The sequence below is a fragment of the Periophthalmus magnuspinnatus genome, chromosome 1, assembly GCF_009829125.3.
Source record: "Periophthalmus magnuspinnatus isolate fPerMag1 chromosome 1, fPerMag1.2.pri, whole genome shotgun sequence".
In the NCBI taxonomy this organism is placed as follows: domain Eukaryota; kingdom Metazoa; phylum Chordata; class Actinopteri; order Gobiiformes; family Gobiidae; genus Periophthalmus; species Periophthalmus magnuspinnatus.
The window spans coordinates 5919098-5942491 of NC_047126.1; the positions used below are offsets into that span (position 1 = coordinate 5919098).

The window sequence follows — 23394 nt, forward strand, 5'->3', positions numbered from 1 at the left end:
TAAGTTTTTAGTAAATCCAAATGCAGATGTTTGCTATGGCAAGGAAAGCTCCGTCCCCCTTTTCTATATATATAAAATGGGCGGAGTAACACACCTGTTCCTAGTAGCCTACCTGTGATTTTTAGCTTTGGTTCAGTTCTCTGCAATTTCTGTGCCATTCTCTCACTTATCTCCAATTCTGTTGCAGGTCACATGATCAGAAAAGTGTTACAGATGCAGAAGGTAATGAAAATAGTCAAAATACTGTAATGCACTGTACTCAAATGTAACTCTTCATTTTCTTCTCATAGCACTTCCTTCTAAGAGACCTTCAACTCAGACCCGTGCCAAACCTACATCTGGTCGAGCTAGGGGCCCTGCTAAACCAGTGTGCAAGACTGAGCCCCCAACTGAAAGTCCTGTTGGTAAGCCATCAGTCTTGTTGCTAAATCGTACAGCAAAACCAAAATCACACTCTTAAATCTCCATGGTTCTTGTCTATAACTTTTGTATAATGGTTTATAATCTTGTCTCAATCTTGTTTTTGAAATTCTCTCAACAGTTGATGAAGAAATTAATAAGAAGTTTGAAATGTAAGTATTATTCTGTATAACATTTGTGCCACTTAACATGATCTATTAATGAAATATAATGTTATTGTGTCAAATTGTGTTAGTTATTCTATTCCTGTATGTGACTTATTCTATAAAACTTTCAGTAAGAAGAAAGAAGAGGATGGAGATGACCTCAGTGAAGATGCACTTGACGTAGAGCCACAGTTTCAGGATTTGACAAATATCAGGTAATGAATCAGACAAGGAGCAGAAATCTGAAAAATATGGCTATAACGATGCTATAATATATAATTTTCTGAATTCAGTAGTGCGGAAGAGGAAGGAGACAGCAGCGAAGAAGATGTTCCCTTCAGAGATGACCTAAATGACCAGAGCTATGATCCAAAAGGAGAAAAGTGGGAGCTTACAGTTTATTAAATTTACTGAAAATATACACATTTTAATAAACCGTTTAAATATATAATTCTTGCAGGGAAGGCCCAAAACCAAAACGTAGACTTCCTCCGAGACAAAAAGAAAAGCGAGAAAAAGAAACCGATAAACATCCCAAAGCAGAGAAAGAAATAAAAAAGGAGGGAACAGATTTGGAAAGTTTGGAAAGTGCAGAGGAGGAAGTCAAAGCTGAAGAAAAACATGTGGAAGAGACGGGAGGACCCAGGAAGTAAGCACACATCCATAATCACTTTCCAAAACAAATACAATGTCCATCATTTACTACGTTCATTCCTGTGTTAGGAGAGGTAGAAGGAAAAAAGATGACAAAACTCCACGCCTGCCAAAGCGAAGGTACAATCGTGCACTTCTGTACTCATTAGAGTTTATGATTGCACTGAATATTTATATGTTGAAACCCTTTAGGAAAAAGCCACCGGTTCAGTACGTACGTTGTGAGATGGAGGGTTGTGGTACAGTCTTGGCACATCCACGTTACTTACAGGTCTGTCCCACTGTGTCATGATTAATGTTTCAATGTCATCTGTCAAGTGGTTTATAAAATACTTATGTATGTTATTTTATCCATCAAGCACCATATTAAATACCAGCATTTGTTAAAGAAGAAGTACGTATGCCCGCACCCATCCTGTGGAAGGTTGTTCAGGCTACAGAAGCAGCTGCTGCGTCATGCTAAGCATCACACTGGTAAGTAACGCACACAAGGCATTTGTAGAAAACATAAACACCACCCAGCAGTGTTGTTTTTTTTTGTAGATCAGAGAGATTATATCTGTGAGTACTGTGCTCGTGCCTTTAAGAGCTCGCACAACCTCGCTGTCCATCGCATGATCCACACAGGAGAGAAACCTCTACAGTACGTCTTCTGTACACATATTGTTTATTGGTCTGGTGTGATTTCTATTATTGAATTAAATACAACAGAAAACATGTTACCCTTTCATTTCTAGGTGTGAGATCTGTGGCTTTACTTGCCGGCAAAAAGCTTCACTAAACTGGCACATGAAAAAGCATGATGCTGATGCGACTTACCAGTTTTCCTGTTCTATTTGTGGCAAAAAGTTTGAGAAGAAGGACTGTGTTGTGGCCCACAAGGCTAAAAGTCATCCAGAAGTTCTAATAGCAGAAGCACTTGCAGCCAATGCTGGAGCACTTATCACCACCCCAGCTTCTTTGCTGGAGCTACAAGGAATCCCTGTGCCCACAGACCTTGGCAGTCTAGAGGTGGGTCAAATTGTGCCTGAAAGTCAGGCTCCAGCGGTAACCCAGGTAGAGAATATGACCCAACAAGTGGGTCATCAGGTGGTGTTACTGGGTCAGGACCAGACCCTACATACCATGCAGGTGCCTGTAACTATTGCACTGTCACCCATCGATCCCCCTTCACCCGCTGACCAGACTCATCTCCAGCTCCAGATGCCTGTGCAGTTTGTGCAGGGCCCTCAGCCACTGACCCCTTCCCCCAGTGCAGTGGTGACACATCAACCCCCTCTGCAGGCGTACTCCTCTCAGCAGCAGAGCACAGGGCAGCCCCACATCCTTCAGATGACCTTCCAGCCTGTGAGCCAGCTTCACCTGCAAACCTCCAGCCCGGCTCTTGTGTCTTCCCCCCAGTCGCAGGTCCCAGCCTCCTCTAATGGGGAAGGCTTTGTTCTTGACAATCCAGTGATGTCTTCCACCAATCCCAACAGCAGCTGCCTCCAGCAGACAGAGGCAAGAGAGGACAGTGTGGTGTGGGAACAACAAGAAACAAGCTCTGATGTGAAACAAGGATGGTGCACACAAACAGAAAATGGAAGTTAATTATATGAATAACAATAATAATAATAATGGCCTAAACACTGTATTTAACTGCCTAAGCTATGTGTAGGAGCACCAATATAGTAACAGTTTATTCTACTTTAGATACCTTTTGGTAGCTTTTTAGATTTTCTGTATCAGGGAAAGTATGTGCAAGTTGTTGCATTTGTACATAAGTCATGTTAACACAAGTTATGTGTGTATGTTGAAGAAATATTTTACAATGCTGGTATTACAATATAGTCATCCTGTCCCAAGTAAACTGTTTAGTCTAGAATGTGGCTCTTTCAAGGTTTCCATCAAAATTAAATGTTTATGCACATAACAAATTTAATAAATAAACTCTGATTAACATAGCAAAACATATGTATGTAACATAATACATGTGCTGCTGTTAGTCTTTACAGTTAATCCATGTTCAAACAGACATTGTATTGCTACCTACATTGTTGTGGACGTTAGAAATTCCTAGATGCAAACTACACATTTTGCTGTCACATAAACGTAGAAATCTTAAATAGGTCTATAGTAAAACTGCACCTCTGTAACAGCGTGGTAGAAAGGACACACAACTGTTGATTTGTATGTTGTAAATAAATGTCTTAACACCCCTTGTTTTGTTCTTTTATCCAGGCATAGAAGACAAATGTGTCAGATATGGCCTCCCTCTTTTTCCCTTTGCATTGCATACCGCTTCATTGCTCGTTTTGGGGGAATTAACGTGTTGCTTAGACCAACTCTCTTCTTGGTTACTTTCTGCCCTTCTGACTTATCCTCTGTGTCATGCTGGTTTCCCTGGGGTCCCTGGGCACCACACGCACTGGTGTGGGCCTCTCTACCAGTTTGTAGATGGCAGTCAGCGGGTTGGGTTTGGAGATCACTGTCATGGGCATACTTGCATTTAATGCCAAATCTGCATCTTCCATCCTTCCGGTACGACACACATATCCGCCGTCCTCCGATGTGAGAGGGTCGGGCCTGTTCTGTCAGGGGCACGTGCTTTTGCAGAGCATGTAGTTTCTGGTCCGCCTGAGCCTTGAATGGGTTGGTGAACACACTGGTGTCAGAGCAGGCCTGCAGGGAGGGTGGTGGCAGTTTGTTCATCCCGGAGGACAGCGTGGGGCTCGGGAGACCTCCCCGTGGTGTGCCATACAGGTGTGCGATGGGCTGCTCTTCCTCTGGCTCTTCTGAATCGCTGGATGCTGACCCAGAATCCGCCTCAAGTAGGAAGTTTCGGCTCTTTACAGGTTTATCTTGACACCCCTCCTGATTAGACCTTTTCAAAGAGAATATATGTGTAACCATTACAACAGTGAAGGCAAGGCAAGTTTATTTATATGGTACAATTCGTACACAAAGTAATTCAAAGTGCTTTACAGAACAAGAAAGACATTACAACACATTAAAATCACACAAATCAAAACATAAATAATCACAAATAATCATCATAAAATGTATATTAAAGCAGAAGAGCACAGAATAAAAACCTTTCAGTCACATGCACAGCTAGCGACCTGAGCACAGGACTTATGTGCTTATACTTCCTGGTTCTAGTCAGGACCCGAGCAGCAGTGTTCTGTGTGCACTGCAGCTGTCTTAATGCTCGGTTGGAGAGGCTAGTCAGCAGAACGTTACAGTAGTATAACCTACTGGAGACAAATGCAGGGATAACTCTAAGTCTAAGTCTCTAAGGTGTTCATCTGACCTGGTGTTACTCAGTTCATCTGACCTGGTATTAGTGTGTTCATCTGACCTGGTGTTACTCAGTTCATCTGACCTGGTGTTACTCAGTTCATCTGACCTGGTGTTACTGTGTTCATCTGACCTGGTGTTAGTGTGTTCATCTGACCTGGTGTTACTGTGTTTATCTGACCTGGTGTTACTGTGTTCATCTGACCTGGTGTTAGTGTGTTCATCTGACCTGGTGTTAGTGTGTTCATCTGACCTGGTGTTACTCAGTTCATCTGACCTGGTGTTAGTGTGTTCATCTGACCTGGTGTTACTGTGTTTATCTGACCTGGTGTTACTGTGTTCATCTGACCTGGTGTTACTGTGTTCATCTGACCTGGTGTTACTGTGTTCATCTGACCTGGTGTTAGTGTGTTCATCTGACCTGGTGTTAGTGTGTTCATCTGACCTGGTGTTAGTGTGTTCATCTGACCTGGTGTTAGTGTGTTCATCTGACCTGGTGTTACTCAGCTCATCTGACCTGGTGTTAGTGTGTTCATCTGACCTGGTGTTACTGTGTTCATCTGACCTGGTGTTAGTGTGTTCTTCTGACCTGGTGTTACTCAGCTCATCTGACCTGGTGTTAGTGTGTTCATCTGACCTGGTGTTACTGTGTTCATCTGACCTGGTGTTAGTGTGTTCATCTGACCTGGTGTTAGTGTGTTCTTCTGACCTGGTGTTACTCTGCTCATCTGACGCTTCCCCGTCGCTGTCCGAGCTCGAGGACACTCCGTAGCCCACCAGAGCGTTCATGTTGTCGGTTCAATGAAAGTTCAGCTATTCAACAGAGATTTTTAAAACAACAAACTGCTGTGAAAGTAGAACGATTAAAAACATTTGTACATATGACACATCTGCCCCTGATTTATAGATATTAAAGTATAAAAAAGCCTGCTTGTTCTGCCCGACGGGAAGCTGCTGTTTTGTTTACACTCAATTTGCCTACAGCGACACCTACAGTAGTGGCGTGGTACTGCAGGAGTTAAATCCCGGTAGTTATTATTACTAAGTTTCAAAAATAAAATAATCACAATTTTTTAGAGTATCTTAGTGTTTTCTTTTATCATCTCCTCTTTCAGCCTTATCAGGACGTGGGTATATGTTCCCAGCAGCACTGAGTCACCATCAGGTTAATTACTGCATGTGAAGTCTCCTCATTATGCACTGGCCTGGCTCACTTGTAACTTTAGAACACAACGTGAACAAGAACTTTGTCTATTTAAATTAGGGTGACCAGATTTTCAAAATAAAAAATTAGGACATACCCTGGTTGGGATGGTTGGTATAAATAAAAAGATTTTACTCACTTGTGGTTCACTATATAATCTGAGGAACATCTGTCAGTCTTTATTTATTTATTTAGTTAGTTAGTTAGTTAGCTAGTTAATTAGCTAGTTATTTATTTATTTATTCATTCATTTATTTATTTAGTTAGTTAGTTAATAAGTTAGGTCGATGGTTATTTATTTATTCTTATTTTTATGTATTTATTTATTTTTCATTATTTATGTATTTATTTATTTATTTAGTTAGTTAGTTAGTTAGTTAGTTAGAAGGTTGGTTGGTTAGTTAGTTAGTTAGTTCGTTAGTTAATACGTTACGTTACGTTTTATGTATTTATTTATTTTTATTATTTATGTATTTATTTATTTAATTAGATGGTTATTTATTTATTTTTAGTTATTTATTATTATTTTTTTAATTTATGTATTTATGTATTTATTTATTTATTTAGTTAGTTAGTTAGTTAGTTAGTTAGTTAGTTAGTTAGTTAGTTAGTTAGTTAGTTACTTAATTAGTTAGTTAGGTGGTCATTTATATATATTTTTGTTATTTATTTATTTTTTTTATTTTTTTATTTTTTTATTTTTGCCTTATGCTCATTTTTAAGCACGGATTTCTTTATTATAGCTAAACAAATCACACTATATTGGTATCAAATTGGTAAATAAATTGGGACACTTAAATAGGGACGTCTGCTCACCCTAACATTGTTAAAGATGAACAAACTTACAGCAATAGTAATGTATACATTTTGATTCTATTAGCTGTACCCCCTTTTGAATTTTTATTATCCAATTAGTTACTGTCTTCAGTCTAAATGTAGCTCTCTACTTCCAGTAAATCTGATAAGCTTCTCATGCATACGCTGATGAACTCCTCCTTTCACCCCTCTGGTCCTGTTGAATTCCACTGGCCAGGCATCAAGTTCCCAGAGGAAAAGGGCGGAGAGCTGGCCAAAAGCATGCAACACAAGTAACTCGCAGCAAGCAGAGAGGCTTTACCTGGAAATAAAAGCAGCAAGTCAAGTCAGAGTACAGTGGAGGAGGAGGAGAGATTAACTGAGCTGAACTTTGTGGTTTAGATGAATTACATTTCCACTGGTTTATAAATTTGGAAGTTATTTTTATCTGTATCTCTCAGTGAGCAGTCCAATGGCTCTTAGACGGACCAGAGGAATGACGTCTGTGGCCAGTGCTGTTTCCATAGCTGAGCAGCTACAGCATGACTGCTCCAGTTTGTTGGAACTTTATGTGAGTATGGCATTTTTTTTCCACTTACTTCAACCTGTTCTGAACTAGCTCATGTGTTTGTGTTTGAGTAGTTGCCATTCATTTGCTAAAACCTATAGAATCTTTACAGTGACAGGGAGAGTGGTTTAGGATGTGTGCAAAAAGAAGATAAGGGTGGGTGTGTGGTGTTTGAAATAATTAAATTGTTTTACATAGAAGGCAATGGAATACCAAGGGAGTGTTCCAGGAATTATAAAGGTGGGCGTTTATACTGGAACAGACTTGTCATTGCCTAAGGCTTGATTTCCATGTCACTTAGTGTTAGTATTGGTTCTTTGACTATTCATTCTCTGCAGTGAGATCATGCTGGGGGGTGTCCTACGTGCATCTCTATGGTCTATGTTCAGCAGTAACCATGGAGACATAATGCACATGTTAACCAACACTGACAAAAAGTTGTAAGACTGATTGTAAAACTGATTTAAACAGCACATTTGATCAATACAAGTTCAACAAAAAAAGTGAAAGTGACTAACTGAAAAACGTTTTATGATTGTAATTTTGTGTGTGAGGGACTTATTTAACGTCACAAATCATCTCACCTGTTGTAGTTTCAGCCACGTAACGCTCACGTCTAACAGAGCTTCTGACAGAGTTGTGCCTTCACTTAGCGTCACAGCACCAGGGAATGTTGATGCAATCAGCTGCAAAGTATCAATTCACTTTTACATAGGCCCTGATGTTATCTAATATTTGAGAAGGTATCACATTCAGCAATAATTAAAATGCAAAAGGCAGAGGGAAAGTTGCCAACATGTTTAACCAGTCACAGACATGAAGAGGTGGAGGAAGTACTCAGTTCTGTTACTTAAGTAAAAGTACAGATACTAGAGCAAAAAAATACTCAAATAAAAGTATCACATGAAAAAATAACTTAGGTAAAAACTTAAAGAGTAAAAAGTAAAAGTTTTTGAGATGTAATAAAGCTTCAAATGTAGTGACTTTGATAAAGGTTTGTGCTGAATTTTGCTCAGAAAGAACTGCAGTTTTTATTTGTACATTTTTGTTTCCTCAAAATATGCAACTGATAAAAAAAAAAAAAAAAAGAGCTCCTCAGGATTTTCAGCAGGTCTCAAACAGTAATAAAAAATACTTGTACTTTTCAGTCCAGTTCAGAAATGTAGTGGAGTACAAAGTAAAAAAATACCCACTGTAAAATGTACTGAAATAAAGTACAAATACCTAAAATTTAAACTTAAGTACAGTGCTTTATTACTTTTCCTTTGTTATGTTCCAACACTGCAGACATGTGTCATTTCATCAGTATGTCCCTTGACTATTCTTTGGGTGGGAAAAGATTTACAATGTGGGAAGAATCTAACCATAATTAAAACACATTTTATCATGATGAGGGCAGACATTTCAAGTACTGTATGTTGTTTTTTTTTTTTAAAGTTGTCTGTATTATACTCCTATATACTTCTTGCTGGATGTCCCATGACAGTGCTAATGCGGACCATGTTTGGACAATCTGTCACACTGGTCCTAAGTTCCACAGGGAGTACACAAACTCAGCAGCCAATTACATTCTTATCATGCCAGATCAGCTCATGTTGATGTAATGCAAAAGAGTGAGGGAATAAAAAGTGTAGAAATCAATAACCAGCATGTTCTTTCCTCAAACGTGCAGGTTAAAATATATATTCACCTTGAAAAGATTCTGAAAAAACAAATAAAAACTTAAAACTATAGTAAATTTTAAAATAAATGCCTCTTACAACACATTTTTTTCACAGATTCCTGGCAAATTTTGTGAATTCACACCCAAGCTAAGCCGCATTTCACTTAAAACCTTGCAGATTTCTCAGCGGTTAATTGATTTATAGTTTTAGAAGCACAGTATGTCCTGCTTCGTTGCATGTTACACAACACACCTCCATCTGCACATATCGCTGGGTTTCAGATGACATCATAACATTCTGCAGGCCAATAATATTAATACCATAAGGAAGTGGACTAAGGGAGTTCGGCGTCAGCTCCAGTCAAGTGAAGCCTGATTTGTCTGTTATTAATGTTCATATCTTGATTTACAGACAAAATTGTGAAATCAAAATACCAGAATCATGTAGAGCGGGTTAAAATGAACATTTAAGACCAAAACGACGAGGCTCGGTGCAGCAGTTACAGAGTGAGGGGTGCTAATTTTTCAATGTAAAGTGAATTGGAGCCAGAGTCGACGGAGCAGGAAGCGAACTCATGACACTTCCTATTTGAAACGCGGCGGCGAATGTGTTAGCTTTGTCCGTTTATATAAAGAGTCTATGATTAATACAGATAATTAATTAACTAATGTGTTCAGTGAGTTTGTGGTTCTAGTCACTTATGGAAATGATCATTTACCTTTGAATATTTCATTGCAAAGGATAATGTAATTCAGAGGAGTCAACGGGGGGAGCCAGAGTCTTAGAGGCCCAGAATTGGACCCTCTTCCTATTAATTTATATGAGAGGTGGGCCCACATGAGGCTTCTTGTCTTGGGCACTGATGTAATCAATAGAAATCTGGCTCGTGCCTCCGCCCTCTGGGATTATGGCGTCTCACAGAATCTGAAAACTACCAAGAGCTATTAGGTTTTAAGTTTTGTTTTCTTAAGTTTTGTTTATGGCCTGGTATTGCGTCACACGTTTAATTAAATCCTCATGAATTGTTCCTAATGTGCACAGGACTGGACATGCATAAACTGAACAAAAGCATTCCATTTCTTTAATCCTTTCCCTGCTTTTCAATGCTCAATTTGCCTTTATTTTTCAGAGGAAGAGGGAGAGTTTTTCCTCGAGCATGACAGTCACTGATGGTCGACTCGTGCCCGTTCAGCTTTCGTCGGCGCTGTTGGGCAGTCAGGAGAAACTATGGCTTCTACACTCTGCCCTTGTCCAGTGTCAAGGGCTGATGGACAAGGCCGTGACTAAAGAGGAGGAAGAGCTGAGCAGTGGGGCGATGGGGGAGTACGAGAAACAAAGAAAAATGGTGCAGGACAGACTCTCTTTTCTGATTGGCAAAACTGAAGAGCTGCTTAAATCACAATTTGGCTCCACGTTGAAACCCTTCAGTGTAGCACCAGAGGTAAGGCACAGATGAAGAGAGGTGGAAGAAGTACTCATGTCTGTTAAGTAAAAGTACAGATACTGCAGCAAAAAAACAACAAAAAACTCAAGTAAAAATAAAAGTATCACATGAAATTATCTACTCAAGTAAAAGTATTAAAGTAACAGTTTAAAAATGAACTTAAAGAGTAAAAAAATAAAGGTATTCTGTGCTAATTTTGAGCTCTAATAAAGCTTCAAATGTAGTGACTTTGATAAAGATTTCTGCAGAATTTTGTTCAACAGACACAATTGTACCACTCTTTTTTTTCTAGCTGTTTTTATTTATATATTTTTATTTGCTCAAACTATGAACATGTTAAAAATAAACCTCTCAGGCTTTTCAACAGGTCTCAAATTATAATAAATACTTTTACTTTTCCATCCAGTTCAAAAATGTAGTGGAGCCAAAAGTGCAGATGCCTGATGTAGTGAGGTAAAAGTAAAAAATATTAACCCAAAATGTGCTTAAGTACCTAAAATGAGTACTTAGGTATAGTATTTAAGTACTTTTACTCTGTTACATCATCATGCTGTGTCACTGTAGTAAAATCCATCTTGAGATTGTCACGTCACACCTCATAAAAAGTTCCGCCTGATGTTAAACAAATGCAGATTTTAAGATGCTAAATACTGAACTTTGTGTCCATTCAAAAGTTCTCTGACACTGTGGAGTGACGGTTGTATTCACCAGGAGTGACTCAGCACTTTATCAGCTTGTTCCACCGGGCTTTGGTTTAGTTTTTAATGGTTTTTGTTTTGCATTACTTGTCACAAATATGGTGGATTTCCATATTTGTGATGTGATGTTGGGTGAAAATGCCAGACTTACGTGAAGAGATGCAGTGATCCAGCTTTGTCAGTGCTCATGTTGAAACTTTAAACATCATCTAAACCAAATCCAACATGCTCAAATATAAAATTAACTTCTGCTATATAGTTTTAAAACATTCATCGACTGGCCACAAGAAACAGTCATGTTTTCTCGACTGATTCGTACCTGACACCTGCATTGATATTGGGACACGTGTGATTATGTGTGAAGTTTGAATGCTAAAATATTTACTACATCCTGATCCTACAACTACTCCAGACGACCATCTTGGACCCCGAGGTGGTTCACTAACCGACAAGAAACAAATTGTAAAAGAGGATCATCCAAAAGTATATTTAAACAAACTGCTTTTTAGTTAAACGTACACTGTGTAACTTTACTGATGAAGAGTACACCACCTGCTCGTCTCCATGTAGAATGTCCTACAATGTGGCATTACATTTATCAATCTCCATGTACACAAGCAGATGGCGCCACCAGGCCAACTTACAGGTCAGATTTGTGGAGAGGAGAACCCACACGCTGTCAGAATGCATGTTTTTGAGCCATAAAAAGACCCATAATTAAATAAAATAATCATGTATTGCTTAAATATGTTTCATGCAATACTGTGGAGCATTCCAGGCAAACAAAAACATCTCTACGGAGACAATTCCTGGTTGCAAAGATGATATAAGTTTTGTATTACACCACTAAATTGTCAGTCCCAGTTAAACATAAATACTGTGTGGATAATTGTGTCTCGTTTACTTAAAAAACACTAAATCAATCTATCATTTTCTCAGGTGCAGTGTCCCTCTATTCTGTTTGAACTGAAGTTGTGGGTGTACCGTGTTTTCAAAGAGATCGACTACTGGGCCAAGATGTCTATCAGCACCATGCAGGCCCTAAACAGAGAGCCAACGGTGGTCCGGAGGGTCAGGAGAAGCACACGGAGCAGAAGATGAGGCACGGGCTTTAGAGGAGGAGGTACTGACTGAGGGGGACTGGGTAAAAAAAAAAACAACACACATGAAAGATACAAATTATGATTTCAAATATGAGGAGATGACCAAACTATGGACTAAAGATGTGTTTAAACCAGAGGAAAGGCTAGACGGTTTGTGCATAAACCTTTTCAACTTTTGTTTTTTGTGGATTATATGTATGTGTGTATGTTTGGACACTATTAAGTCATTTGTTTGACCGGTCACAAAGTGGATTAAGATAAGTTTTCATTGTAATGGAATTCATAACTCTGTAAAAAGAAAAAAAAAGAAAAAAAAAGACACTAAACCACAACCAATAAACTCATTTCCAACACTGCATGCCTGAAAACCAAATGGGACCAGGAGGATTGTGAAAGGGGTGTAAGAACCTCCTTGCGTCACGCCCCCTGATGCTTACACAACAGACCTTTATGAAACAGTGTCTTCTGAAACTTTCTTTGTGAGGCTGGTGATACGGACGCAGCGTTTACAAAAGGGTAGCACGCTCACGGGAGAGGATGCCTGCGTTCTGGTAAGAGGCGTTCACCTTTTGACAGTGGTGGAATGTAATGAAGTAAAAGTAGTAATGTAAACTTAAGTAAAGTACAGATACTGAGCTTTTTTTTTTTTTACTTTTACTTCACTACATTTGAGAGTGGTATCTGTACTTTCTGCTGCACTATATGTTTGAACTTGACTGAAATGTTAAAGTATTTTTATTTTACTGTTTGAGACCTGCTGAAAAGGCTGAGGGGTTTATTTTTAACACATTCTTCATTTGAACAAACAAAAATATACACAACAAAACAAAATTCAGCTCAAATCTTTATCAAAATCTCACATGAAGTTTTATTAGACCTCAGATTTCTACCAGTCCGAATCACACAGTATATTATTGTATTGAATGTATAATATAGTTTTTCTTTTAGTAAAATGTTACCTATTTTTTCTATTTATTTAACTTGTTATTTTTATGTAAAATCAACAAAGAAATGTGTAAAGGAGTCTAGAACCTGCAGTCAATGGATGCCTTTAGTAAATTTGCATTAGTGGAAGAAGTAGGCCACTCAGTTTTAATAATAATGATGAAAAAATTACAGATACAGAGGGTAAATATTGACTTCTGAATGTGCATCTTCTCTCAAAGGCAGATTTTCTCTTTGGTTATTATGGCTCTGCTGGATCAACACTGCATCTCAGCTCATGGTGCAGTTGTGTACCCCCCAGAGGCCTCTGTGCACAATGGCACCCTGTATGCAGTATGTAAGGTCAAACCCAACGAGCCGACAGATGCTGGCCCAAAGGTTTACGGCATGGTCCTGTTTAAACAAGACTCCCCTGAGAGCAAACTGTCCGTCTTCCTGCAGCTCCGAGGCTTTGATAGTGACACAGCAGAGACTAAAGCTGTGCACATTCATCAGTACGGGGACCTGATCCCTAACTGCGCTTCCACTGGGGGGCACTACAACCCCTACAACGTGAACCATCCCCAGCACCCAGGAGACTTTGGCAACTTCATAACTCAGAACGGACGCATCAAAACCATGTTCGAATCTGAGGCCACGCTGTTTGGAGGCGACAGTGTCATCGGCAGAGCTGTGGTCGTCCACCAGCACCAAGACGACATGGGGCGGGGAGGCGACGCGTCAAGTCTGCTGAATGGGAACGCTGGCCCCAGGGTCGGCTGCTGCGTGATTGGGATAACCTCTGCAGATCTCTGGACCAAGCACACAACTAATCCTCCAACAGTGAATTAGAACAATGCACAATTGCAACAATGAAACAACTTGTTAAATACCAATAAGAGAAATATGAATTAAACCAATGCGCTTTGAAATGAAGATGAGGCAGTTTATATGTGTAGCTGCACAACACAGGGGTGACATTTATTCATTATAGTGTCATTGTGCTACAGGCAAATACAGGTTTGGTAAGAAAAACCTCCAGACCTTCATCTCTGTAATATAAAATGAGTCAATCATGTTTTAACTAAATATTTGTCAGTGTGTTCAATTGTTGTCCAGTTTGTTTTTACTTTTATTTTTGCTGCACTATGGTGAACTGGTCATATTGAAACCACTGCCTAAAACCTGTAATAAACATAAAAAAAAGTACTTTAAACATTCACGTGCTGAAAGTGAAAGTAAAGTTTGAGATAATTAGGTTTAACTCATTTGGTTTGGTAACAAAATGTATTGATCAACATTAGTGTGATGTTAAAACTCTATACCACAATGTGTGTAATCAACTTCCTCATAAAACCTGAAGAATAAATTACATGCAATAAACTATTGCACCTGACCACAGTCAACTGTCTGTTTTTACTGGTTGAACAACGTCATTGGTGTCATTTATAGAAACAATCTTCTTGGTCACTAATAATAAATAAAAATAAATGTGTCTTGTGTTCACTAATTATACATAAATATAAATGTGCTCATCTGTGTTGTCTTGTCTTGACGGTTCTGTTTATCTGTGCATATGAGGTTTTTATTCTACATTCTTCTATTTTAATGTTAGTTTCATGATGATTATTTATGTTTTGATTTGCTGAATTGTGATTTTAATGTCTTTCTTATTCTGTAAAGCACTTTGAAATACTCTGTGTACGAATTGTGCTATATAAATAAGCCTTGCCTTGTCTTCACTAATCACACATTCTCATTTGAAGAGTCAGTTTCATTTGTATTTGCTTATGCCTCTTGGGGTAACAGGGCATCCTCCTACATGTTTGAAGCAGTGGTAAATACATCTAAATGTGTTCATCTGTGTTGCCTTGTGTTCACTTATAAATAAAAATAAATGTATTCATCTGTGTCGTCTTGTCTTTAAGTATTCCCTTCCTCATTGGAAGAGTCAGTTCCGTTTGTATTTGGGTCTGTCTCTTGGGGTAACGGTGCACCCTCCTCCGTGTTTGAAGCAGCGGTGAAAGAAGAAAGCTCTTCTGTGGTTTGAACACAGTGGACCGTTTCATCCTGCTCAGTGTCTTTGTCAGTCTCACAATCCAGATTATCCGTCTGATTTAAATTGTCCTGTGTAATAGTAGTAATAGCAGTAGTATCCTCATAAAGTCCAGTTTCATCTGTATTCGTATCACCTAGTTCCACAGTTTGAGGCACCGAGCTGCTGGTTTGTTGATCATCTTTCTGGGGAGGGGACAGTTGGCTCAGCTCTGACCCTTCCACTGAAGCTGAAGATTGAGATGCTGGAAAATTTGGTTCTTCTTTGAGTTGTTTGGGTTCATTTTCACCTGACAGAAAAGACAGCAAAAGGATTTTAGTGTATGCTTGCTCGTGTTCTTTCCCTCATAATTAAATGAGGGGTTGGGTTGTTTGGCTGTCGGGTGGTTGGGTGGGTTTGGTGGGTGGGACTGATTTTAATGCTTTGTAAAGCACTTTGTGTTCCTTTTTTTTGTATGAAAAGTGCTCTATAAATAAAGTTTGATTGATTGATTGATTGAAATAAAAAGAGTATTCTTATACCTTCACTAACACTGCAGTTTGAGGACTCAGGGGCCTGCTCATGAATAATAATGGTGTCTTTTCCTCCTGTAACAACACAAAAATATTTTAAAATATTAAATCTACAGACATTATACAAATAGTCATAATGAGTGCTTTTAGGGTAGAGTAAAGTTCAGAGATAAAGAGAGAAACCTACTTCCATTATACCCCAGAGAAACATCATAAGTTAAGCCTCCAATAAACAAGGAGCAAAGCAGGAAAAGGCAGAAAGGCAGAATAAACTTTGTTATCAATTTGTTATTAGAGTAAAAGAACAAATGTAACATCAATGTAAATACCAGGCAGACTCCATAATCCCGACATCTCCAATGATTTAAATTTGTTCTCCAATTCTGCCACGCGATTCCCAAGAATCCTAGTAAAAAGAGTTCAAAATAAATGAGAAAATTATTCTGGAATATGTTAAAACAAAACATAGTTACAGCTATTCTTGAGTATTAATGCAATGTTGTCTACTTGTTGATTTGGCGCTGGTGTTGTATCACCATGTTCTTCTCGTGGATGGTTTCTAAGAGAGCTGTGGCCAAAGATTTGAGATCTGAGATGGACTGGGGAGTGACCGGCAAGCTACAGCCATTTTCCTCAGACAACAACAGTTCCTTCACTGAAACAGAACATGTAATCATGGTCATAATTAGATACTTTAATAACGTCACATGTGGCTTGTTAATATGTGAGCCTGACCTTGTTTGGCAGAGAGCACACCTGTGAGCGCACTACTGTTGGGTTTACCACTAATTTTAGAGTTTTTTCGACACTCCAAAGCAGTCTGCAAATGAAAGAATATTTGTCATATGAATGTCGATTTATAACACAAACTTAAAAATACAAGATAAAAGTTGTTCATGGTAATGTAGCTTACTGTGTGTTCTAAGTTACCTTATACTTGGATAGATTTGATTTTAAAATGGCAACTTCTTCTTGTAGCTGATTAAGTCTCTCATGTAAATATCTGTAAAATTCAGGCAAAGTTTAGTGCCGACTTAACATCAAATAGAGATAAAGAAATGCCCTCCAAACCTGTTTTCCATGCACAGCGCATCTACATCCAGCATTCGGATTTCATCATTGCCAAGGAGGTGATTCATTTCCACATTGAGACGATGAGCCTTTTGTTGAAACACATCCCGCTCTGCTCGTATGTCCTGCAGCTCATCTGTCACGGACTTAACACTGTGGTCCAGCAGCTCATTCTGCAACACACAGAATCCACCTTCATAAGTCCTGCATTCAAACTGGGATTTATAATAAATTAACAAAGCTAAATCACCTGTTCTCTTGCTTCCTCCAACTGCCTGACTAGATCCTCTCGTTCGTGAGCAGGAAAATGGCGCATTCCGACCTCATCGTCCCCCAGTCTTTGTTTGGTAATGGTCATCCTCAGCAGCTGTGAGGAGAAGAGCTTTTATTCACATTATGCTACATATTTTAGGATACATTTACATTAGAAATGCACCACCTTATTGTCACCCTGAGCTTCTGTAAGTCTTTGTTTCACTTCTTTCAGTTCATCAGAAAGCTGTTGGCTTCTTTCTCTTGAGTCTCTCAGTAACTGTGCCAAAGTGACCTAATTCATCAAAATAACATTTTAAAGTTAAAATGAACACCTTCACATTGTCAAGTACAACACATTCACTACCATGACATGACAGTACTACAATAAAATATAATAAATCAAATACAAAATATATAATAATAAATAAAATAGAATAAAATATTTACTTGGTTTCGCTTTTCAGGTGGAAGAGAGGTATCTCCGTCCTAAGTATTATGGAAAAAATTGTATTAATTTAAGTTAAAAAAAAGATATAGAGTATAAAAGGATAATTTACAGTTAAAACTTACTATGAGCTCCCTGTATTTCTTCTTAAGTCCTTGATGGCGCTCTCTGAGCTGGTTAGCCATTAGTTTGTACTGGTCCCTCTCCTGCTGACATGTGTCCAGCTCTTTGGACAGGATCAGAAGGGCTTCTTTTTTGCTTTCGAGCTTTCTCTTGCAGACTAGAAACTGTAAAAGGCAACTACACACTGTTAGCTTTTCAAGAAAGAAAAAGACCCTTAATGCTAACAATACAAAAGCAATTAATGAGCCTGACGAAAAGTTGCTTCAGGGTGTCTCTAAAGGTTAAAGCTAAGAGGTATTGGCATTTCCCCTTGTAATTGGCATTAGGATAATAGCCAACTGAGATTTGCTGTAAGATGCGATTACTTCTTCAAAGACAATGTCTGCAGTACTAAAGAAAGAATGTCTACAGGTATTTATATTAAAACATGTCGTATGATGAATATCCACAGGAGCATAACAGTCAAGTCAAAACGTTATTACAATGTCATTATGTTTTACCAGACAAAGGAATCTTAATCTGCCACTTAATAAAGCCACTTGTCTTTAGTATAAACCTGTGTGCACCTGGCTGCAGCTTGGATAAAGTGGTAAACGTGTAGGGGGCACTCACCATCCCCTCCTCCTCCTGTCACTGTTATTGGACTCACCTCGTTGAGCATCCCCTGCCAGTCGCTTTCAGTCCGGCGAGACCCCTCCATGTCCTTATACTTCTCCTCTAAATAAACTCGAAGTGAACTAAAGTCAAATCATGGTCCATTTGTCCTAACGGAGAAATCCAGTAGCATCAAAACCAAAGGGATTAGCCACTGTCCAAAGCAACACGCATCACTTCCGCTGCTCTGACGTCACACAACCAGCGTCATGACGTGTTTCCGGTCAGTTTGTAATTAAATCAAACTGAAATAAAAAATAATCAAATTAAAAAATATATATACATTAAAAAAATACTGAAATCAACAGAAATCAAAACGAACACAGCTCACTATGCAATTTTTGTTTTATTTGAATTTCATATTAAGGAAATGAAGTAACTCGTGTTCACAGTTTAGGTTTTGATCACTTGAAAAATGGTAAATAAAATACTCACTCAGCAATCAAACGAGACACAACCAGATCCAGGGACACAACAGTAAGTGCTATTATGGTCCGAGACAGCTGTGGTTTAATATGCTAATTTCACACATTTTACCGGGACATTTCCAAGTTAATTGTACATTTACATTCACCAAGAGCAGCAGCATAGTACAGTTTCAAAGCATTTCAGCTATAATATAGGCCTATGGGCTGTTTGCATAGAGATCTTAAGTAAGTTATCATCTGACAAACTCACACACTGTCTTTATATTGCTTATAGACTTTTTAGACTTCACATTTTCTCCATGTATTTTCTTTTAACATCAGAAGCTATCGTTAGGTTATGCCTTTTCTACTTTCCTTCATATGCAGTACAAGCATTTAATGGCTTTTTGGTATTATAATGCATTTACATACAAATTGAACAATTTTACTTATATTTTCAATTTCACTCATTACAGTATTTAATTATAAGCTTAAATCTACTATTATATGCTCAAACACCATAGTTTTACCCTTGAAGCTGGGAGAAAAGATAAAGTTTCTCCGATCAGTGCTCACAGCTACAAAAGATCGAGGTGACTGCACATAAATATCCTTAAACTTTTTAAACAACTTTGCATCTGCATCCCACAGAAATATCTGGGTGAAGGAGTAGTCACTGCCCAGTGCCAGGTAGTGTCTGTTTGTAAAGGTGAACGGCTGCAGGACCATAGCGCCTCTGGAAGGAAGAGGCTGTAATTCACTGAACTGTTTATTGGTCCATTTGAGAATTTTGGAGTCACCGATGTAGCACGTCATGGCTAGATACAAGTCATCCTCCAGTCTGAAGGCTTTGACCGCCACTGCGTCATCAACGTTTGGGATCTCACTGTGAACTATGAACTTCAGTGTGCTTTTGTTCCACAGGTAAATGACGGGGGACTGAGAGCGACTGGCTAAGATCAGATAGGACTTCCCATCCACCTGAACATACTCGGCGTCGGTGTCTCTGAACCACTCATGGAGAAATTGGTAAGAGTAGAAGCCAGTGTCGTTACGCTCAGGCTCGTCATTCCATTTGTATACTGTGGACAGACCTGCTTTGGAGCTGTCCACTATCACAAAGTACCACTCTTTGTCTATCTGGAAAACCTCAATGTCATTTGGCTTTGAGATGTTGAAGACCTCAATAGTCTGAAACTTTGTGAACTTGTTCTGTTGGGCATCAAACTTGTAAATGTGAGAACCACCGAAAAGCTGCGTTATAACGATAAGGATGTGGTTGTCAATCAGGACAGACTTGCATCCCACAACAGACTTCCCTTTAAGGAAGAAAGAAAAAGAAACAAAGATGCAGGTTACAAACAAACAGGATTTATATTTCAGTGGCATAATAGGCTCTGTGCACAACAACTCCTCACTGTTAGCATCACTACTTCCTGTCCAATTTGATATCCATTAGGTTTTTACCGATTCATGCTAAAATGGATAAATATTTAAAGCAATGTAGACTGTATGTAACTGATAACATGTTAAAAACTGCACAAATAAAATGAATACTTCACTGAAGGGCTCTTCTGTGTTTAGAAAGAAAGATGTTTGTGTCTCAATGCTAATGCTAAGGCTAATTTTGATGCATCATTAATAAATATTAAAGCAACACCACAAACCAAAGTATATTACAAATACAAATAACTGGGTAGACTTTATTTGAATAAATTTTTATTTTAATTGGTTGTTTATTTTATATTTTCCGATTTTAACAAAGTGACTCTTAGCTTTGAGATGCCGTGAGCTAGCTAGCATGCTGCGTTGCACAGAGCCTATATAATCAGATAATAAAACCTGCAATGTTGTCAAAACTTCTGAATTTCATCTCAATGTGATCCCATTCCATGATGATGCAGCTGTTGGTGTTGGGTGAAGCCATAGCGGCGTATATATCCTCTTTGAAGGAAAATATATCTGCTGACATGGCCTGGACGTTAATGGACTGATGACGCACAAAATCTGTTTGCAGAAATAGACAAAGACACAACATAGGTACTAATAACGATTTGTGAACTGCATTGCACGTCTTCACACAAAAGTGGAAGAACTTAAAAAAATGAACTATGTGCAACTTGGATGGACCACAGACAAGCCACAGTTTCAAATGTATTTAAAGGAAATTAGGCAATTTCCTGATCTATGTTATAATGTTGTTTCCTCATCACAAACATACTCAGAATTTTCCACGTTTAACTCACAAACCCTGCATATTTAGACTCTTGAGTTCTTCTCTCAAACACAAAAGGTTCCACCTTGTGATGTCATGTGGTAATACAGGAAGTGCTCCACTGTGTTTTTAAGCTGCATACACTTTCACTAGAATTATTTGGGGAATTTCAGCCCTGGAATTGGCAGTCTCTACTGAATAAAAGGTAAAACGTAGATGTTAACCTGAAAACTATTGCTATGAATGAAACAAAACATAATTTGAGGTATGTTTTTGATGAAGTAACAACATTCTAACATGACTTAAAGTTTAAAAGAGTAAATTTTGCATAATATTGCACCTTTAAGCATTGTATAATTTTGAAGTAAACATTTTTTTTAAAGTAAAAACGCAACAAGCACACATGAAAGTATATTATGCTTTATATAGGTTATTTATGGTGCCTTTTAACGAACACTTTAATTATTTAGACATTTATTGATTTCTGACTTGCCTCCCATATGTCCTTCTTCTTCTTCCTTCCTGTGTAATGAGTGGAGTGAAATTGAGTTTTACCTGTAGACATGCACTGTCCTGGTGCTAGCGGGAGGTCATTGAGGCGTTTGCCCTTCATGTCGGTGGGACCAGCACACATCACTTCAGACACAGTGGCATTAGTGTTCTTCAGCCACACCATTAACCACTTATTCTCACAGATGCACTGGAAAGAGTTTCCCCTCAGGTCCCTGTTTAATAAATAAAAAAATACAAACATACTAGAGCACCTGGAAGAATCACGTTGAATATTTGTGTAATTTATGTTGTTAAGCACCAGATTTGATTTAAGAAAAAAGCAAAGGTCCATTATTTGTGCTGGCTCGGGCATTACTGTGCCTGAGTCAGCTTCACTTTAGAAAGCACAAAGGAAAAAGAGACACATTACTGATGCCACAACTGCTTACTCACAGCTCCAGTAACGAGTCCAAGTCGAAAAAGAGGTCTCTTGGCAAGGACTTCATCTTGTTGTTGGCAAGCGATCTGAAACAGAGCCATAAGAGGAGACGATACCATTTTGTTCTACTTAATGCTTGTGTTTTCAAACCATTACATAAGAACTGAATCATATACATTTATACACATACATGTATATGTATGTGTATGTCTGTACATTTATACACATATACATGTATTAACCTAATGAGTGATTTTGAAGGTGGTAAATATGACTTACAAATGAGTGAGGTCTCGCAGACCACGAAAGGAATTTTTAGTTATACTCTCGATTTTGTTGCCTTCAATAAATCTGTGTAAAACAGCACAAGATCAGCACATATGTCACTAGATGTGAGGGTAACTTTTGCAACAGAAAAAAATTATCTTACAAATATTCAAGATGTGGAAGTCCAGAGAAAGCATCATCTCTGATCGTAGTCAAAGAATTTCCATTTAAAAGTCTGCAAAATATAAAGAGATGAGTTGGATGTGTTGTTGTAATATATAGGCCTACAGCCCACTGTCATTAGGGTTATTTTATGGAAGCTTTATATTTTCATCATTTATTTTCATTGTTACATCAGTTGGACGTTGAACTTACAGTAGCTGCAATGAAGGCATTAGTGCAAACATGGCCTCAGTGATTTCAGCAATGGACCCGTTTACTATGCTCCTGACACAGACACACAAATCAAAGTCAAACTTGGACAGGGCACCGCGTGTATCGGATGTCCGACTGCAGAGCGATGCTCACAACACAAAAGTACGTTTTCCTCTCGAGCAGTAGCATATTTATCATTGGCTATTCTAAAAAACTGATATAACTCGTGGAAATGGACAAAACACAGCTGGCTTACAGTGAGTTGATGTCACTGGGGATAGTCCGTGGGATCTCTGAAGCGCCCACGCAGACGATCGTCTCCTTGGAGCAGGAGCATCCTGAAGGACATTTAAAGTTTCTCTTGGATTCTACGCGAACAAGAAGGAAGAAAATCACCCCTGCTGCCGCGAGCCATCCCTGAGAAGCCCGCATTTTTGTAACTTATCATCAATGACTGCAGAGGAGACCGAGGTGTAAACAGCTCTGTCCTGTCCCGTCCGCCTGGGCCGCGTCCAAACGCAGCACTGAGCCTTGGCACTGACACAGGCTGATACGGCGCAGCGCCCTCAGCATCAACAAGGCTCCAGACTGTGAGCTCTGCCACTGTGGATCTGATCTGAGGATACAGAGGGTTAGTCTAGACTGGAGCTCAGAGATGTTTACGAGGATTTTATTAAAATAATAAGATTAAGACAATAATTCAAAAAAACAAAACAAAAAAACCCAAATTATTCACCAGCCAATTAAATAACTAACTGATTAAATAACTAATAACATTCATTATCTTTTTGTTTTCTGTTGAAGATTATAACTTGATTCATAAATAATGAGACCATGGCTCCAGTAAAGAGCCACTGTCATGTTGTAATTGTTGTTAAACGCTTGTACCACTAGAGGGAGATAGGGATCACACTTTATAAGACACCAGCTTGTTAAAACGTTTATTTTGAAAACAATATTAAATATTATAATATACACACAGTGTCATCATGACATTATACAATACAAATTAGCATTAGATCTTTTATATATTAATATGTCATTCATATTTTTATTGCTTTTGAGCAAATTCTTTCTGTCATTATTAAGGTGGTGACAATAAGATTATTCCCTGGTTGTGCATAGGCCTAACAAGGTGCTGACCTTTGCTGGAGCTCCAGGGGTCTATGAGCAGGAGTGAAACT

At 38.6% G+C, this 23394-nt stretch overlaps 5 protein-coding genes across 11 annotated transcripts in view; 2 read left to right on the plus strand and 3 right to left on the minus strand.

Moving 5' to 3' along the window:
* Positions 1-3418, plus strand: part of LOC117387472 (E3 ubiquitin-protein ligase ZFP91-like) — a 22940-nt gene extending 19522 nt beyond the window's left edge. Inside the window, exons 3-13 of the mRNA XM_055225895.1 lie at positions 126-222; positions 291-404; positions 542-572; positions 698-781; positions 860-949; positions 1027-1215; positions 1290-1340; positions 1413-1491; positions 1580-1694; positions 1764-1863; positions 1958-3418. Coding sequence (XP_055081870.1) covers positions 126-222; positions 291-404; positions 542-572; positions 698-781; positions 860-949; positions 1027-1215; positions 1290-1340; positions 1413-1491; positions 1580-1694; positions 1764-1863; positions 1958-2810 — 1803 coding nt within the window. The 3' untranslated portion in view covers positions 2811-3418. The remainder of the gene's footprint in view (positions 1-125; positions 223-290; positions 405-541; positions 573-697; positions 782-859; positions 950-1026; positions 1216-1289; positions 1341-1412; positions 1492-1579; positions 1695-1763; positions 1864-1957) is intronic.
* On the minus strand, positions 1748-5484 carry si:ch211-113e8.11 (uncharacterized). Of its 2 annotated transcripts, XM_055223732.1 has the most exons (3): positions 5233-5391; positions 4825-4848; positions 3425-4083 (listed from the first exon to the last, which is right to left on the minus strand). In XM_055223732.1, exons 1-3 carry the CDS (start codon positions 5286-5288, stop codon positions 3459-3461), a joined length of 705 nt encoding a protein of 234 aa, XP_055079707.1. In that variant the 5' UTR covers positions 5289-5391; the 3' UTR covers positions 3425-3458. The 2 variants fall into 2 exon arrangements, with proteins under 2 accessions (XP_033832091.1, XP_055079707.1); XM_033976200.2 differs by lacking the exon at positions 4825-4848 and having other exon boundaries at positions 1748-4083; positions 5209-5484.
* A 1286-nt stretch (positions 5485-6770) lies between these two features.
* Positions 6771-14830, plus strand: LOC117378304 (extracellular superoxide dismutase [Cu-Zn]-like). Of its 5 annotated transcripts, none has more exons than XM_055223939.1 (4): positions 6771-7069; positions 9860-10171; positions 11812-11995; positions 13142-13220. In XM_055223939.1, exons 1-3 carry the CDS (start codon positions 6971-6973, stop codon positions 11971-11973), a joined length of 573 nt encoding a protein of 190 aa, XP_055079914.1. In that variant the 5' UTR covers positions 6771-6970; the 3' UTR covers positions 11974-11995; positions 13142-13220. The 5 variants fall into 5 exon arrangements, with proteins under 5 accessions (XP_055079914.1, XP_055079916.1, XP_055079907.1 ...); XM_055223941.1 differs by having other exon boundaries at positions 6814-7069; positions 13146-13204; XM_055223932.1 differs by lacking the exons at positions 6771-7069; positions 9860-10171 and having other exon boundaries at positions 11919-11995; positions 13142-14830.
* Positions 14100-18218, minus strand: LOC117373038 (coiled-coil domain-containing protein 149). Of its 2 annotated transcripts, XM_033968898.2 has the most exons (13): positions 18011-18218; positions 17364-17525; positions 17241-17279; positions 16978-17085; positions 16789-16905; positions 16539-16711; positions 16398-16470; positions 16203-16287; positions 15975-16122; positions 15797-15873; positions 15655-15690; positions 15477-15542; positions 14100-15244 (listed from the first exon to the last, which is right to left on the minus strand). In XM_033968898.2, exons 1-13 carry the CDS (start codon positions 18059-18061, stop codon positions 14823-14825), a joined length of 1557 nt encoding a protein of 518 aa, XP_033824789.1. In that variant the 5' UTR covers positions 18062-18218; the 3' UTR covers positions 14100-14822. The 2 variants fall into 2 exon arrangements, with proteins under 2 accessions (XP_033824789.1, XP_055079901.1); XM_055223926.1 differs by lacking the exon at positions 15655-15690 and having other exon boundaries at positions 18011-18207.
* Positions 18219-18343: 125 nt separating this feature from the next.
* LOC117373081 (leucine-rich repeat LGI family member 2-like) lies at positions 18344-22736 on the minus strand. The gene is made up of 8 exons (XM_033968940.2): positions 22467-22736; positions 22211-22282; positions 21999-22070; positions 21848-21919; positions 21583-21654; positions 21193-21362; positions 20265-20429; positions 18344-19741 (listed from the first exon to the last, which is right to left on the minus strand). Exons 1-8 carry the CDS (start codon positions 22640-22642, stop codon positions 18906-18908), a joined length of 1635 nt encoding a protein of 544 aa, XP_033824831.1. The 5' UTR covers positions 22643-22736; the 3' UTR covers positions 18344-18905.
* Positions 22737-23394: the final 658 nt, after the last annotated feature.

What these genes read in the sequence shown, in the direction of transcription:
- si:ch211-113e8.11 (XM_033976200.2), bottom strand. Translation starts at nt 5,288, where the DNA reads ATGAACGCTCTGGTGGGCTACGGAGTGTCCTCGAGCTCGGACAGCGAC. An exon ending in GATGAGCAGAGTAACACCAG is followed by an intron (nt 4,084 to 5,208) that starts GTCAGAAGAACA and finishes CTCTTTGAAAAG; the next exon opens with GTCTAATCAGGAGGGGTGTC.
- LOC117373038 (XM_033968898.2), bottom strand. Translation starts at nt 18,061, where the DNA reads ATGGAGGGGTCTCGCCGGACTGAAAGCGACTGGCAGGGGATGCTCAAC. An exon ending in AGAAATACAGGGAGCTCATA is followed by an intron (nt 17,280 to 17,363) that starts GTAAGTTTTAAC and finishes CATAATACTTAG; the next exon opens with GACGGAGATACCTCTCTTCC. An exon ending in TGTGCTCTCTGCCAAACAAG is followed by an intron (nt 16,123 to 16,202) that starts GTCAGGCTCACA and finishes GTTCTGTTTCAG; the next exon opens with TGAAGGAACTGTTGTTGTCT.
- LOC117373081 (XM_033968940.2), bottom strand. Translation starts at nt 22,642, where the DNA reads ATGCGGGCTTCTCAGGGATGGCTCGCGGCAGCAGGGGTGATTTTCTTC. An exon ending in TTGGACTCGTTACTGGAGCT is followed by an intron (nt 21,363 to 21,582) that starts GTGAGTAAGCAG and finishes TTTATTAAACAG; the next exon opens with GGACCTGAGGGGAAACTCTT. An exon ending in AAGTTTTGACAACATTGCAG is followed by an intron (nt 19,742 to 20,264) that starts GTTTTATTATCT and finishes TCTTCCTTAAAG; the next exon opens with GGAAGTCTGTTGTGGGATGC.